This window comes from Syngnathoides biaculeatus, chromosome 3 (assembly GCF_019802595.1).
Source record: "Syngnathoides biaculeatus isolate LvHL_M chromosome 3, ASM1980259v1, whole genome shotgun sequence".
NCBI classification, from domain to species: domain Eukaryota; kingdom Metazoa; phylum Chordata; class Actinopteri; order Syngnathiformes; family Syngnathidae; genus Syngnathoides; species Syngnathoides biaculeatus.
Window position 1 is genome coordinate 32,093,223 of NC_084642.1, and position 16,724 is coordinate 32,109,946.

The 16,724-nt window shown below is 40.7% G+C and overlaps 1 protein-coding gene across 7 annotated transcripts in view; it reads right to left on the reverse strand.

The window, feature by feature from the left end:
- map2k5 (mitogen-activated protein kinase kinase 5) overlaps positions 1-16,724 on the reverse strand; it is a 122,283-nt gene that overhangs the window by 92,607 nt on the left and 12,952 nt on the right. For all 7 annotated transcript variants that reach the window (XR_009794332.1, XM_061815415.1, XM_061815413.1 and 4 more), the window contains exons 4-8: positions 14,266-14,335; positions 13,362-13,402; positions 12,081-12,145; positions 11,944-11,992; positions 3,135-3,199 (exon numbers count right to left, since the gene is read on the reverse strand). Coding sequence is in view for 6 of the 7 variants with exons in the window: in XM_061815415.1 (XP_061671399.1) it covers positions 3,135-3,199; positions 11,944-11,992; positions 12,081-12,145; positions 13,362-13,402; positions 14,266-14,335 (290 nt within the window). In the remaining variant the exon portion in view is untranslated. The remainder of the gene's footprint in view (positions 1-3,134; positions 3,200-11,943; positions 11,993-12,080; positions 12,146-13,361; positions 13,403-14,265; positions 14,336-16,724) is intronic.

Sequence of the window (16,724 nt, forward strand, 5' to 3'; positions counted from 1 at the left end):
GTGTATGCAGTACCACAGTTCCTATCTTGGTACTCTGTCATAGGCTTTCTCTAGGTCTACTTTCTCTAGGTAGAAATTCAGATAATGTAGGTCAAAGACAAAAAGAGGAGGAAAGCGGCTTAGTCCTCCTTTCCGTTGGTTGAGCTACCCAAACCCAAACTACCCGTGGTGGTTTGATTTTGGACCCTCTGGGTTTATTCCACTGTGTGAGAAAAGTTATGGAGTTTGAGCCCTTGTAGAGTATTAATCAAACCAATAATATGGGAGCACACCAACACACACCAACCGGCCGACAAGTTGCAGAAACTTTAACTGGCGTTCCCGTTTGAGAAACCTTAAAATTATGAATATATCCCCATTGAAAGTAATTCAGACCTTCCTGTACACTCTGTCAATATTTCTGATACCATGGGCACAGAGTAAACAGAAAAATGAAAAAGGAAAAGGAAAATACTATCGGGAATTTGCTCTAATGAATTGCTCATAACGTGCTTCAGCTGCACTGTGTCCGCCCTTTTGATCGTTATCTTGGGGTGCCTAACAACAGTACCTAGGTAGGCATTGGTTAAGTGCCCTGTGCGGATCCATCCATTTAGAGTCACCAATAACGCACGTTTTTGGGATATTGGAGGAAACCGGAGTGCCTGGAGAAAACCTACACAGACACAAAGAGAACATCCAAACTACACACAGACCAGGCCGGGGTTTAAACCCTAGTCCTCTGAACTGTGAGGCAAACACACTAACCAGTCATCTACCGCTGTTTACATTCTGTCTACATCTAGCCAAAACGAATCCCGCACCACTATTGCTCGCTTAAATAATTGAAAAGAAAAAAAAACAACAACAAAGAGTCACCCCTCATTATTCTTTGGGAATTCAACAAAGGTAAACACAACCACAAATTCCCTAAATACAATCAGCCCATTGACAGTCTTATCAGGGAAAATAACATTTTGGACAAATACTACAGTACGTTAAACACCACATACCACGCTTGGCCTCATGAAGCTGTGAGCTTGTCTGCTCACTGCTTTACTCACTTAATACCAACATAAAGGCAAGAACTTAAATGCACAAAGCTTATGGTGTAAAAAGTTAAAAAGTGGGCGGATGGAGCAAAGACAGAACTTCAGAGCTGTTTAGACTTCAGAAATTAGAGTGTCTTGGAAAATGGAAGCCTGGATGAATATATGGACGCTGTCACATCCTATATCAGTTTCTGTGAAGAGGTACGTGTACCAACAGTCATTTTGCACTTTGTATAACAACAAACCGTGGTTTACTGCCAACCTGAAGCAGCCTGCATATAGAAGTGGGAATAGTGCCCTATATAATCTCGCTACTCAATTTTGTTTCTCCATTTTAAACTGTCATTAAACTCTTGTCAACATGTTTCAGTCTTTTAAAAACTCAGATTTTTTTTTTTTTTTTTTTTTTTTTTTTAGAATATCTCCTCATTACAGGCTTTTTGGAAATGTACAACTTAAATCCATTGAATTCTGATCTCTGTGTTTAACATTCATATTACCATGTGAGCAGCGAGGAACTATTGAGCATTTTTCAACCGTTGTTATATTGTAGCCATTTGTTAAAATCATTTAAATTCATTTTTTCCTCATTAATGTACACAGCATCTCACATTGACAGAAAAAAAATTAACTGTTGAAATGTTTTGGCTGTACTGGACTAGAGCAACTACAACTACTAGAGACAAAAAAAACAAAAGTCCTTGTGTGTTTTTAACATACTTGTCAGATAAAGATGATCCTAAGGTGGTCAAAGACACACCATACCCTGGACACACTGATCTATGTTTTGAGTACAGCATGGAAATCATTGCCAGAATGTATAAAATTAGTGCATAAGAAGTTTGGGATAAAATACCAGCTTCACACACACACAGAAGTCCTAACTCTGTACAAGTTTATTACTCAGTAACGTATTCACACACATTTTCAGTGTAACTGCTGTAATCTAGAACTCTTCTTTAGTCTATAAAGCAAGTAGAATAAACAGAATAGATTGATAAGTTTTTTCCTCAGTTTTCTGAAAATGTACACATAAAAACAGACGTGGTGCCCCTTTGTGAGACCTCGCTAGTTTGATGATAACAACCGATGTCAAAATAAACTAGAAGTCAATACAGGTGTTCACTTCTGGCATCATCTTTTCCAATATTAATTACTCAACAACAGTAATAGTCTTTTAATGTCTAGAGGTAATGAGAATTCTTCAGGTTTTTCAAGTGAAATGTTTTGACATTTTGACCCTGTTTTTTTTTTTAATCATTCCAATTGAATTATTTATTCATTTCAATGGACATATTTAAATCTCAACTTTTTGCTTTTCTGTTCATTTCAAACATTGCACAGGTATATGGAATGTGCTGTTACAGTATAAATAAACTGCCTTGCCTTTAATATAAATACATTTAACAAAACAATGCACAACAGCAAAACAAGGTGGAGCTGTATTTTTTTTTTCTCCTCTCTCCTACCAGCCATAAAATTTTTAGCACCAAACGATATGGATTTTCTGATAAACTAAATTGACTGAGAAGTTGTTGGATTCGCAATATTGGTCTTCGCAAGTGTACTGTAACCATTTATGCCATTAAACCTCAACATTCTGTTTGTCCTACAACTATGAAAGATGGGACTTTCAGGAAATCGTCTCGAAGCTATAAAAGAGTCAATATTGGGGGGGATTGAGACAAAAGAATATAAGACAGCATTTTTGGCCTTGCTCAGTTAGAAATTTACTAGAACTGCTGTGAATGTGACCGAATATTAAGCCAAGTCAAGGTTTACCGGACCAGTAATTAATACTTCAATATCAATAAAACAGCTCAATATAGTTGAATTGATGGAACGAGGACACAATACAGGAGGGGGAAAGAAGCAACATTCTTGTCATAAGTTTAGCGGTTTAAAAAAATACAGCTGCCTAGAAACTGAGCACAGAGCCACTCAATCGTGACATATAATGGTTGGTGTGATGGAAATAAGCCAATTGCTATCAATTGCTCACACACCCAGTCCCATTCCTACATCTTAGAGCATCAGCAACTATCCAACATTACACTTTGGCCTTGTATTAGTGTCTCATTGTGTGAGCCAGGAGACACTTACTTGTAAACTGTGCCTCCATTTCCTTGTCCAAGTTGCTCTTGGTATTGGATATCTTGAGAATTTATCTGGAAAGTCATGAAAATATTATGGAAGTAAATATGTGCCACCAGGATTTGAATTAAAAATGCCACTGAAAATTTTATGTTGTAAAATTCATATTGTTATTTCAAAGTGATCACACTTTCAATGGCTGTATTTCAGTTTCTTTTCAATGTTAACAAATTCACCATGTAAAAAAAAAAATTAAAAAAAAAAAAAAAAATCAACCTTTAAAATGAAAACACTATTTTCAGTCTCCCGAGATTCAACTTGCTGCAATTCACTGTCTGAAATTCACCATCAAAATTCAGTGTTAGTGTCATTTGAATAAATGAAAAAAGACTGAAAAATAGCCGGGGATCTGGGGGCTGCAAGCATGATCAAAGGTTGATCACCAATTTTAACGTGCAAGTTTTATAAATTGTATTATGAATGAAATATATCTAGTACATCGAGAAATAAATGCTATTTTGTTTTCAAAATGAACACAATATGATCGTTCCTTATTTAGGTGCATACCTTTATGCCAAAAAATTACAAATTCAAATACAAATTTTATTAAGTAAACTACTAGAAGTGAGACTAAATTCAATTCAGATTTGGGTCATGGCATGCAAGTGGCCTTTCATAGCGTGTATATCATATCCAAATGTTTTAATTCTTGTTTTTGTAAATGAAACGCATGAATTCGACAACAATTATTAACGTCATGTTTCGTTATCAGTGAATAATACAGACATTTTTACAAGTAATTGCTTCTAAACTCTCACCTCGTGTCTGAGCAAATACACCAAGCCCGAGAGCACTCCCTTTGACCACTGTGAGCAACATCAGAAGTATGCACTGTGGTCAGATCAGCGGCATCCATTGAAGCTACATGGCTCATTCAAAGATTAAGATTAGAGCATTTACATTCCCATCATAACATTTTTAAGAACAATTTTGTGTTTTTGCAAACCTACAATGAAAATGTCAACAAACAAGGAAATACATTGCTAACCAAACCAAGCCAACTATTAACTATAAACTTCAAACGTCGCTTCCAACTTTGTTTCATTTATTTTTTTTTACCCACAATGATATCCCTGTCTGTTTTTTTTGGTATAAAACTGAATTATTGCTTGCAGAATATCTTTAGGAATGCACATTGAAAGCTGAATGATGCTCCCAAACAGTTTTAAGGTTAATGTTATGTTGCCCCCTATAATGCAGCCCTATGGTGGCACAAACCAGTGCAATCTGTAGGCCGGTCCCAAGCCCGGATAAATGCAGAGGGTTGGGTCAGGAAGGGCATCCAGCATAAAAACTGTGCCAAACAAATATGAGCGTTCATCTAAAGAATTCCATACCGGATCGGTCGTGGCCCGGGTTAACAACGTCCGCCCCCGGCACTGCTAACCTGCAGGGCATCGGTGGAAATTCAGCTACTCTGGGTCGAAGACAAAGAAGAGGAGGAAACCGGATCCATCGTCAAAAGAAAAAGAGGAATGCACAGAGCCTACAACTGAGTGTAGGGACTTTGAATGTTGGGACTATGACAGGAAAAGCTCAGGAGTTTGGGTTATTTTAAAGGAATAACTAGCGAAGAATGTCTTGGAGGTGAAAAGAGTATCCGATCAAGTGATGAGACTAAAATTTGAAATTGAGGGTGTTATTTATAATCTGGTTAGCGGCTATGCCCCACAGGTAGGATGTGACCCAGAGTTGAAAGAGAAATTCAGGAAGGAACTAGATGAAGTAGTTCTGAGCATCCCAGACAGCAAGAGAGTTGTGATTGGTGCAGATTGTAATGGACCTATTGGTAAAGGAAACAGGGGCGATGAAGAAGTCATGGGTAAGTACGGCATCCAGGAAAGGAACTTTGAGGGACAGATGGTGGTGGACTTAGCAAAAAGGATGGAGATGGCTGTAGTGAACACTTATTTCCAGAAGAGGAAGGAACATATCGTGACCTACAAGAGCGGATGTAGAAGCACGCAGGTGGATTATATTTTGTGCAGACGATGTAATCTGAAGGAGATTACTGACTGTAAAGTAGTGATAGGGGAGAGTGTAGCTCGACAGCATAGGATGGTGGTGTGTAGATGACTCTGGTGGTGGGTAGGAAGATTAAGAAGACAAAGGTAGAGCAGAGAACCATGTGGTGGAAGCTGAGAAAGGAAGAATGTTGTGCGGCCTTCCGGAAAGTGGTGAGACAGGCTCTCGATGGACAACCAAAGCTCCCGGAAGACTGGACGACGACAGCCAAGGTGATCAGAGAGACAGGCAGGAGAGTACTTGGTGGGTCATCTGGTAGGAAAGGGGAGAAGGAGACTTGGTGGTGGAACCCCAAAATACAGGGAGTCATACAAGGAAAGAGATTATCGAAGAAGAAGTGGGATACTGAGAGGACTGAGGAGAGGCGAAAGGAGTACATCGAGATGCGACGTAGGGCAAAGGTAGAGGTGGCAAAGGCTAAACAAGAGGCATATGAAGACATGTACACCAGGTTGGACACGAAAGAAGGAGAAAAGGATCTCTACAGGTTGGCCAGACAGAAGGATTGAGATGGGAAGGATGTGCAGCAGATAAGGGTGATTAAGGATAGAGATGGAAATGTGTTGACTGGTGCCAGTAGTGTGCTAAATAGATGGAAAGAATACTTTGAGAAGTTGATGAATGAAGAAAATGAGAGAGAAGGAAGAGTTGAAGAGGCAAGTGTTAAGGACCAGGAAGTGGCAATGATTAGTAAGGGGGAAGTCAGAAAGGCACTACAAAGGATGAAAAATGGAAAGGCAGGTCCTGATGACATACCGGTGGATGTATGGAAGCAATTTGGAGAGATGGCTGTGGAGTTTTTGACCAACTTATTCAACAGAATACTAGCGAGCGAAAAGATGCCTGAAGAATGGAGGAAAAGTGTTCTGGTTTCCATTTTTAAGAACAAAGGCGATGTTCAGAGCTGTGGAAATTATAGAGGAATTAAGTTGATGAGCCACACTATGAAGTTATGGGAAAGAGTAGTGGAGGCGAGATTCAGGACAGAAGTATCTGCGAGCAACAGTATGGTTTCATGCCTAGAAAGAGTACCACAGATGCATTATTTGCCTTGAGGATGGTAGTGGATAAGTACAGAGAAGGTCAGAAGGCGCTACATTGTGTCTTTGTGGATCTAGAGAAAGCCTATGACAGAGTACCAAGAAAGGTACTGTGGTACTGCATGCGTAAGTCTGGTGTGGCAGAGAAGTATGTTAAAATAGTACACGACATGTATGATGGCAGCAGAACAATGGTGAGGTGTGCCTTAGGTGTGACAGAGGAATTTAAGGTGGAGGTGGGACTGCATCAGGGATCAGCTCTGAGCCCCTTCCTGTTTGCAGTGGTAATGGATAGGCTGACAGATGAGGTTAGACTGGAATCCCCTTGGACCATGATGTTCACAGATGATATTGTGATATGCAGTGAAACCAGGGAGCATGCAGAGGAACAATTAGAAAGATGGAGACATGCACTGGAAAGGAGAGGAATGAAGATTAGCCGAAGTAAAACAGAATTTATGTGCGTGAATGAGAAAGGAGGAGGGAATGCAGCCCTATGGGGGCACAAACCAGTGCAATCTGTAGGCCGGTCCCAAGCCCGGATAAATGCAGAGGGTTGCGTCAGGAAGGGCATCCGGCGTAAAAACTGTGCCAAACAAATATGAGCGTTCATCTAAAGAATTCCATACCGGATCGGTCGTGGCCCGGGTTAACAACGTCCGCCCCCGGCACTGCTAACCTGCAGGGCATCGGTGGAAATTCAGCTACTCTGGGTCGAAGACAAAGAAGAGGAGGAAACCGGATCCAGCGTCAGAAGAAAAAGAGGAATGCACAGAGCCTACAACTGAGTGTAGGGACTTTGAATGTTGGGACTATGACAGGAAAAGCACAGGAGTTGGTTGACATGATGATTAGGAGAAAGGTTGATATTCTGTGCATCCAAGAGAGCAGGTGGAAAAGTAGTAAGGCTAGAAGTTTGGGAGCAGGGTTTAAATTATTCTACCACGGAGTAGATGGGAAGAGAAATGGAGTAGGGGTTATTTTAAAGGAAGAGCTGGCTAAGAATGTCTTGGAGGTGAAAAGAGTATCAGATCGAGTGATGAGACTAAAATTTGAAATTGAATGTGTTATGTATAATGTGGTTAGCGGCTATGCACCACAGGTAGGATGTGACCTAGAGTTGAAAGAGAAATTCTGGAAGGAACTAGATGAAGTAGTTCTGAGCATCCCAGACAGCGAGAGAGTTGTGATTGGTGCAGTTTGTAATGGACATATTGGTAAAGGAAACAGGGGCGATGAAGCAGTGATGGGTAAGTATGGCATCCAGGAAAGGAACTTTGAGGGACAGATGGTGGTGGACTTTGCAAAAAGGATGGAGATGGCTGTAGTGAACACTTATTTCCATGGAGGAACATATTGTGACCTACAAGAGCGGAGGTAGAAGCACGCAGGTGGATTCTATTTTGTGCAGACGATGTAATCTGAAGGAGGTTACTGACTGTAAAGTAGTGGTAGGGGAGAGTGTAGCTCGACAGCATACGATGGTAGTATGTAGGATGATTCTGGTGGTGGGTAGGAAGATTAAGAAGACAAAGGTAGAGCAGAGAACCGTGTGGTGGAAGCTGAGAAAGGAAGAATGTTGTGCGGCCTTCCGGAAAGAGGTGAGACAGGCTCTCGATGGACAACCGAAGCTCCCGGAAGACTGGACGACGACAGCCAAGGTGATCAGAGAGACAGGCAGGAGAGTACTTGGTGTGTCTTCTGGTAAGAAAGGGGAGAAGGAGACTTGGTGGTGGAACCCCAAAATACAGGGAGTCATACAAGGAAAGAGATTAGCGAAGAAGAAGTGGGATACTGAGAGGACTGAGGAGAGGCGAAAGGAGTACATCGAGATGCGACGTAGGACAAAGGTAGAGGTGGCAAAGGCTAAACAAGAGGCATATGAAGACATGTACACCAGGTTGGACACGAAAGAAGGAGAAAAGGATCTCTACAGGTTGGCCAGACAGAGGGATAGAGATGGTAAGGATGTGCAGCAGGTCAGGGTGATTAAGGATAGAGATGGAAATGTGTTGACTGGAGCCAGTAGTGTACTAAATAGATGGAAAGAATACTTTGAGAAGTTGATGAATGAAGAAAATGAGAGAGAAGGAAGAGTTGAAGAGGCAAGAGTGAAGGACCAGGAAGTGGAAATGATTACTAAGGGGGAAGTCAGAAAGGCACTACAAAGGATGAAAAATGGAAAGGCAGTTGGTCCTGATGACATACCGGTAGAGGTATGGAAGCAATTTGGAGAGATGGCTGTGGAGTTTTTGACCAACTTATTCAACAGAATACGAGCGGGCGAAAAGATGCCTGAAGAATGGAGGAAAAGTGTTCTGGTTCCCATTTTTAAGAACAAAGGGGATGTTCAGAGCTGTGGGAACTATAGAGGAATAAAGTTGATGAGCCACACAATGAAGTTATGGGAAAGAGTAGTGGAGGCTAGACTCAGGACAGAAGTAAGTATCTGCGAGCAACAGTATGGTTTCATGCCTAGAAAGAGTACCACAGATGCATTATTGCCTTGAGGATGCTCGTGGAAAAGTACAGAGAAGGTCAGAAGGAGCTACATTGTGTCTTTGTGGATCTAGAGAAAGCCTATGACAGAGTACCAAGAGAGGAACTGTGGTACTGCATGCGTAAGTCTGGTGTGGCAGAGAAGTATGTTAAAATAGTACAGGACATGTATGATGGCAGGAGAACAATGGTGAGGTGTGCCTTAGGTGTGACAGAGGAATTTAAGGTGGAGGTGGGAATGCATCAGGGATCAGCTCTGAGCCCCTTCCTGTTTGCAGTGGTAATGGATAGGCTGACAGATGAGGTTAGACTGGAATCCCCTTGGACCATGATGTTCGCAGATGATATTGTCATATGCAGTGAAAGCAGGGAGCATGCAGAGGAACAATTGGAAAGATGGAGACATGCACTGGAAAGGAGAGGAATGAAGATTAGCCGAAGTAAAACAGAATATATGTGCGTGAATGAGAAAAGTAGAGGGGGAAGAGTGAGGCTACAGGGAGAAGAGATAGCGAGGGTGGACGACTTAAAATACTTGGGGTCAACAATACAGAGCAATGGAGAGTGTGGTAAGGAAGTGAAGAAACGGGTGCAAGCGGGGTGGAACAGCTGGCGGAAGGTGTCTGGTGTGTTATGTGACAGAAGAGTGTCTGCTAGGATGAAGGGCAAAGTTTACAAAACAGTGGTGAGGCCGGCCATGATGTACGGATTAGAGACGGTGGCACTGAAGAAACAACAGGAAGCAGAACTGGAGGTGGCAGAAATGAAGATGCTGAGGTTCACGTTCGGAGTCACCAGGTTGGAAAGGATAAGAAATGAGCTCATTAAAGGGACAGCCAAAGCTGGATGTTTTGGAGACAAGATTCGAGAGAGCAGACTTCGAAGGTTTGGACATGTTCAGAGGCAAGAGAGTGAGTATATTGGTAGAAGGATGCTGAGGATGGAGCTCCCAGGCAAAAGAGCGAGAGGAAGACCAAAGAGAAGGTTTATGGATGTGGTGAGGGAAGACATGAGGGCAGTTGGGGTTAGAGAGGAAGATGCGGGAGATAGGCTAAGATGGCAAAAGATGACACGCTGTGGCGACCCCTAACGGGACAAGCCGAAAGGAAAAGAAGAAGAAGAAGAAGAAGAATGAGAAAGGAGGAGGGGGAAGAGTGAGGCTACAGGGAGAAGAGATAGCGAGGGTGGAGGACTTCAAATATTTAGGGTCAGCAATCAGTAGGTTGGAACAGATGGCGAAAGGTGTCTGGTGTGTTATGTGACAGAAGAGTCTCTGCTTGGATGAAGGGCAAAGTTTACCAAACAGTGGTGAGGCCGGCCATGATGTACGGATTAGAGACGGTGGCACTGAAGAAACAACAGGAAGCAGAACTGGAGGTAGCAGAAATGAAGATGTTGAGGTTCTCGCTCAGAGTGAGCAGGTTGGAAAAGATTAGAAATGAGCTCATTAGAGGGACAGCCAACGTTGGATGTTTTGGAGACAAGATTCGAGCGAACAGACTTCGATGGTTTGGACATGTTCAGAGGCGAGAGAGTGAGTATGTTGGTGGAAGGGTGCTGAGGATGGAGCTGCCATGCAAAAGAGCGAGTTATGTAGCCTCCTATATTTAAAATACAGATATAGCTTTTTGTGCACTGTATTGTCTGTGCTTTCATCCTCGATCAGGCTGTGCCAAAGTGGAATTTTAACATGATACACCGTCTCATTTTTACTTTAGCTTCAGACCAGACCTTTTTTACTTAAAATAGAATACAATCGAAAATCTCGTCCAGTTTTTTTTCTATTATTCACATACCCCAACATTCATTAAAGCAACAAGACTTCGTTATTTTTTTTACTTTAACCATTAGTAAACATAAGCAGCATGTCTAACTTTCTTTATTCTATGTTGCCTAGACTGTGTTGCTAAGTAAAGTGCTGGTGGGTGAACGGTGTTTGTAATTATGTGTGTACCCCTTTAAGAGCCGGAGGAGGGCAGTGTCAGGTAAACAAGGAAGTAGAAGTAGGCTGAGCAGCAGCTTATTAGAGACCTGTGCTTCCGTGTAAAAAAAAAAAAAAAGACGTCAGGCTGTGGTTCACTGCGTTGGATCGGTTTTTATGTACGCTGAGAATGTGCGAAGTGCGCAATTGCATTGGTCAAGACTACACAAAATAAGCGACGTCTTTCAATATCTATGTATTTTTACTCGTAACAAATTTTACACACGGGACTGCAGATGTGTGAGTGCGATGGCATTCGTCACATCACAATGATTGCAAATGGCCCCATAAACTGCCTCGTATACAACAAGGGTGTTCCAAACATGTTCCACATTCGACCGACGGATATCAAATTTTCTGCCTCGCTTGCAAAAGTCGGATCGGAAAATGAACGAGTTTGGATTCTGGCACGGGTTACGGTCGGAATATTGCAGAAAAACGAAAAATATATATATTTTTTTTATCCATGCAATTTAAAAAGACGGAATTCCACCTATAAACAGAAAAATCACATCCAACAGAAGGCAGGGTTACTTCAGATCAAAACCAAACACCCAGCCAGGTTCTGACCTGAAGTAACCCTTCCTTCTTAACACTGAATTTACACAGTGAATTTCAGACAGCAAATGGTAGCCAGTTGAATCTCAAGAGATTGAAAATATTGTTTGAATTTTAAAGGTTGAATTTTTTTATATGGCAAATTTTTTAACATTGAAAAGTTAAACTGAAATACATCCATCCATCCATTTTCTTCACAGGGGTCGTGGGAAGTGCTGGACCCTATCCCAGCTGTCAATCGCAGGGCACATTGAGACATAACAGCCACACTCACTATCACACCAAGGGTCAATTTAGAGTGTCCAATTAATCTTGCATGTTTTTTGAATGTGGAAGGAAATCGGAGTGCCCAGAGGATACCCACACAGGCACGGGGAGAACATCCAAACTCCACATAGGCGGTTCCGGGATTGAACCCGGAACCTCAAAACTGTGAGGCCAACGCTTTACCAGCTGATCCACCGTGCCACCAACTGAAATACAGCTATTGAAAATATGAGCACTTTGAAATAATGTGAATTTTACAACATAAAATTTTCAGTGGCATTTTTTATTCAAATGCTGGTGGCACATATTTACTTCCATAGAATATGATATCATTCAAGAAGTATTATAGTAAAAAGTATGAATACCGTTCACTTGAACCGGGATATACCTGTCCTGTTGTCAAGATCCTCTTCAACTCAGCGGATGATTTCTTTAAGCTGAATCGCATCAAATTTTTTTGACATACAGTATTTCATCTTTCAGCTTTATTACAACTTGCATCTGGACTTTGTTCCCTTAGCTTACCTGTTGTTGGCCATGGTGTCATTGACACCAGGTGAGTCAATGGCTGGGTTAGGTCTCGTATTTACCTAAAAATGAGAAACTTTATTAGAACAACATGCTTTCATACTGTTGAGATAAACATTCATAACCTGGCCAAATTTAGAGTTAAAATGGATTGATATTTGGTGAATGAGTATAGTTTAGCTGGAAATCACCCAAGAACTAAATTATTGAAATAGAATGTTGAGATATTTCTTTGAAGCATCGCTTTTCTTATGATTTGTATTTTGAAAAACAGGGGCCATAGTGTGTACAAACGTATTCTTAGCCTCTGAAATGGACATTTTCAATGTTCAAGATGTATAGTTGTTCAGAATGTGAAAGATTTATTTCCTCAAAATTGTCAAATAAGATCAGGGATATGAATCACAATTCTTAATTCTTTGGATTTCAGACAATGGGCAGCACAGTGAGGTAGTGGTTACCTCACAGTCAAGATGTTCAAAATTTGATTCTCTGCAATTTTTGCCTTCCAATTTGTACAGTGTTCGTTTGTTCTCCCTGTGTTTGTGTAGGTTTTGTCCAGGTACTGTTGTTTTTGTCCCATATTAAAAAAAATCAGTACATTAACTGAATACTATTGCAGGGGTGTCTAAACCTTTTTCTGAGTTCCATATTCTGAAAAATCTATGCGTACAAAGGCCACGTTAGGATTCTTCACTGTAAATTTGTGAAAATGCTAAAGCTATCTTATAAACCAATTGTACACTCCAGTACATTGTAGAAAATTGCTAATATATTTGTTTTATTATTGTTATTATTATTGTTAATATATTTCAATTCTCCATACCACACTACATTTATTTCAACCACACTGATAAAGAGGGCAAATATGACCATCTTTGGGCTTTCAATTTCATTCAATTCAATTGGGGTGATTGGTGATGGGATTGGTACAATTAATTTTTTAAATGGAAAAAAAAAATCTAGAATGTTGCGTGCATGTGCCAGCACTTAACCAGTTACAATAACTTTCAATAGTGGCATGTACCCAACAAAACCTATTTGCGGGGTCATGAAGGTGTTGTGCATCAAAGAAGAGAAAAAGGTGCTAACCGAGAAGTCCTATTACAGCCATATCAAGCCCTTTCCATACAAAAAAAATAGACATGGGTAAGACAAGGACAGTCTGGACTGCAACTGACATTTCAATAAGTGGAACACCATGTTACCAATCCATTCACTTCAAGACCTCCTCCTCATTTTGTGTAAGGCAGCTGAAACAATTATTGAGATAGGTACCTTCAGGCCATGTATGTTCCGGATCCCTGGAGTCTTGCCAGCTGAAACAGTAATTGACTAGAATGAAGAACACGTCACTGGGCCATTTACAAATGCATCAGTTCCGTTTTATAAAGAAAAAATAGAAATCAAATGAGGGTTACTTTGAAATTAGCTAAAGAAAAGGTGATTGAGCTGCTGACCTCCTGAGATTGTTCCTGATTTGTACAAAGGGAAACCGTGACAAGGATTGAAATGAACAAGAGTGAGAAAAACACAGTATGTATATGAAAGCACTGCGACACACAATACAGATTTCACTAAACCCTTGGGGGTTCCTTAGTGTGTGAGCAGATGATGTAGATAGGTTGGGAAGGAATTCATACTGCAAACGATGGAAATTACACATCATAATACAGGCTTTGTCTGAATGCAAGAACATATTTTAAACTACTTGCTTTAAGTGATGTACAGTAACCCCTTACTATATTGTTGTTCACCAATCACATCCCAGCCATCTTAAATATTTATCTGTTGAGCATCAAATTTTCTACATGGGGAATTTTAAGTTGGTAGTTATTTTTTTTCATGGGAACGACACACTCCCCAGCTCAATGCGGGATTTCCACCTCTTATGGATGGGTATACTACATAACTCCTGGGATGAAACAGGGATGACTGTGATCAAGCTTTTATAAAATACGCACCAGAATTTTTACGTTGTCCAGAGGATATATTGTTATTTCTATCCACTTCCATCATTTCCCAACTTTTGCTCAATGTCCAAAAGATTTGCCTAGTTTTAAGTAGTCCAATATGGACTACAGCACTATAGTTTTAGAAGCTCTTCTACAGGTAATACATACTGTAAATCAAAAAGTCTTTTGCAAATATGAATTTATGATGAATTGCAATGAGTCCATACCTCGTGGAAATATCTGAAGAGGCTCTGGAAGTTGTCCATTCATGCGTTGTTCATTCATTGTGCTGCAATACTTAATAAATTCATTGTTACAAATTCAGGTTTCACAAACACTAAATAGAATGTATGGTTGAATGGCATAAAACCCCATTACAACAACATAAAATGAGGAATATTTAAGTCATTGGATTCAAAATATGTAAAAGTGCTCAATCCACATTCAATGTATTTCCAAAACGCGAGCATGCTGTGCTAAAATCTGTTGCCGATGAGGATGAACCCCCCCACAGGCCTGTTGTGAAGGAGTGTAGTATTAACCCTTTTCTCCTCCAGGTCAACAACTCACCAAACACTCATATCCTACAGGACTAACACATGTAGACACACTCGGGAGCCTCTCCGATGCTTGCCAAGCCAATGCAATAATTGATGTTTCAGTTAACCAAACCATCTGTTAAAGTGTGTTTGTGTGTGTGTGTGCGCTTGTACATTCCTTTTTTCTGGAGGAGCCTTCAAATCAACAACAATTAACACTGCGACCTTGCTGCAGTTATGGTTTCAAAAATGTACAAATTAGTGTAAGTTTTAGGTACATGTGTTAATTGTATCATTTACACTCTGGTGTGATGTAATGGCCAAGTCATTACTCAAATATGTAAACTCACTCTCTCATTCCAGGGGAGGTACAGAAGGATGGAGAACTATGGGCCCAGCTCGGAGAGAAAAGGATCAGAATGGCTACCCAAGTGGCACAGTGGTTATTAAAAGGCCTATTTATCACTGTCACATCCCTCCTCGCTTCTAGCTCTATGCTGTAGGGCTCCAGCATTCTCAGTAGTCCACTTCTGAAGAATGGGCCTAATACCAAAAACATGTTGTACATGTTGGTGGGGGGGGGGGGTTAATCTTCACGTACCTTTAATTTTCTGCTCAGCTAGTTTATTGATTAAGGCGGCAATTACCACCAAATCTGTGGAAAGTGTGTTAATAAAAGACACTCTCTATTGTTGGCCAATAACTAAACTGTGTCCAATCTCAAATACAATCGCTCAGCCTAAAGGGACAAGAGCAAAGAGAGGGCCTCATCATCATTAGCAGGCTGAGGGGAGATGAGAGTGGGAACATTGGAATAAGAGCCATTACCTCCAGGGGGAGCTGATTGAGGAACAGATGAGGTCAAGTTTTTTTAGCACCTGACAGAGGCCAGTCTTTAACTTTGAACAGGGCATCTGTCTTACAAGGTGTCTAATAATTATTAGCGATGCCTGCAAGACTTGTGGGTCTCATAGGAGCATGCAGCAATCAGTGTGTTCACAGATGGGGATAGTTTTCACAATAAATGTCCTATGCAGTGTGATATAAATTAACTACTGAATTTGAGAATTAATTTTGTTCAGCAATGAGGTGAAGGGACTTTTGGAGGGACAAAAGAAAAAAAAGGATTATCACTACGCATATAAAAACTGATTCTTCAACCACCTCTAAACAGCATTGATAAAACAACTGACTGGAATAAGCAAAGCAAATGTATTTATATAGTTCATTTCATACACAATGTGCTTTACATGATTAAAAGGATTTGAATACAAAGAAATAAAACATTTAAAACAGAGAAAAAATAAAAATGACAAATTATGTATATATTAAAAAATTAAAAATAAAAGTACAATCAAAACCAGCGAAAAGAGCAAGAAATATTAAAAGTGGTAATACTCTCAAAAGCATCCATCCATTTTTTTAACCGCTTATCCTCACAACAGTCACAGGAGTGCTGGAGGCTATTCCAGTTGTCAAAGGGCAGGAGGCAGGGTACACCCTGAACTGGTTGCCAGCCAATCACAAGGCACATGGAGACAAACAGACCCACTTACAATCACACCTAGGAAAACCGGAGTGCCTGGAGAAAACCCACGCAGGCACGGAGAGAACATGCAAACGCCACACAGGCAGGCCGGGATCGAACCCTGGACCTCAGAACTGTGAGGCCAACGCTTTACAGCTGTTCGACCATGCTGCACTCTAAAAAGCATGAGGAAAAAAAAGTTTTCAACCTGGATTAAAAAACATTTACACTTGGAGCTGACGTTACCTCTGTTGGCAACTCATTTCATTTGTGTGCATTGTGGTTCACCATGTTTGCCTCATCTATTTGACCCGAGTCTGTCGATCTCAGAGCTTTACTGGGTTTGTTTTCCGTAAGCATTTCTTTCAGATGTTGAAGACCTAAACCATTTAGTGATTTATATACCAGAAGCAGAACTTAAAAAATCTATTCTAAAGCTGACTGGAAGCCAGTGGAAGGACTTTAGAATTAGTTATATATTCTGACCTCATTGTTCTCGTCAGACAAGACCCTTAAAAAAAAAGGGTAAATAAAAACGAGCATGTCTAACTCAATATTTTTTCTTACAAAAGTTGGTTACGCAAGAACACAAAGTATTTTCCAGAGCAAGTTGTTTTTT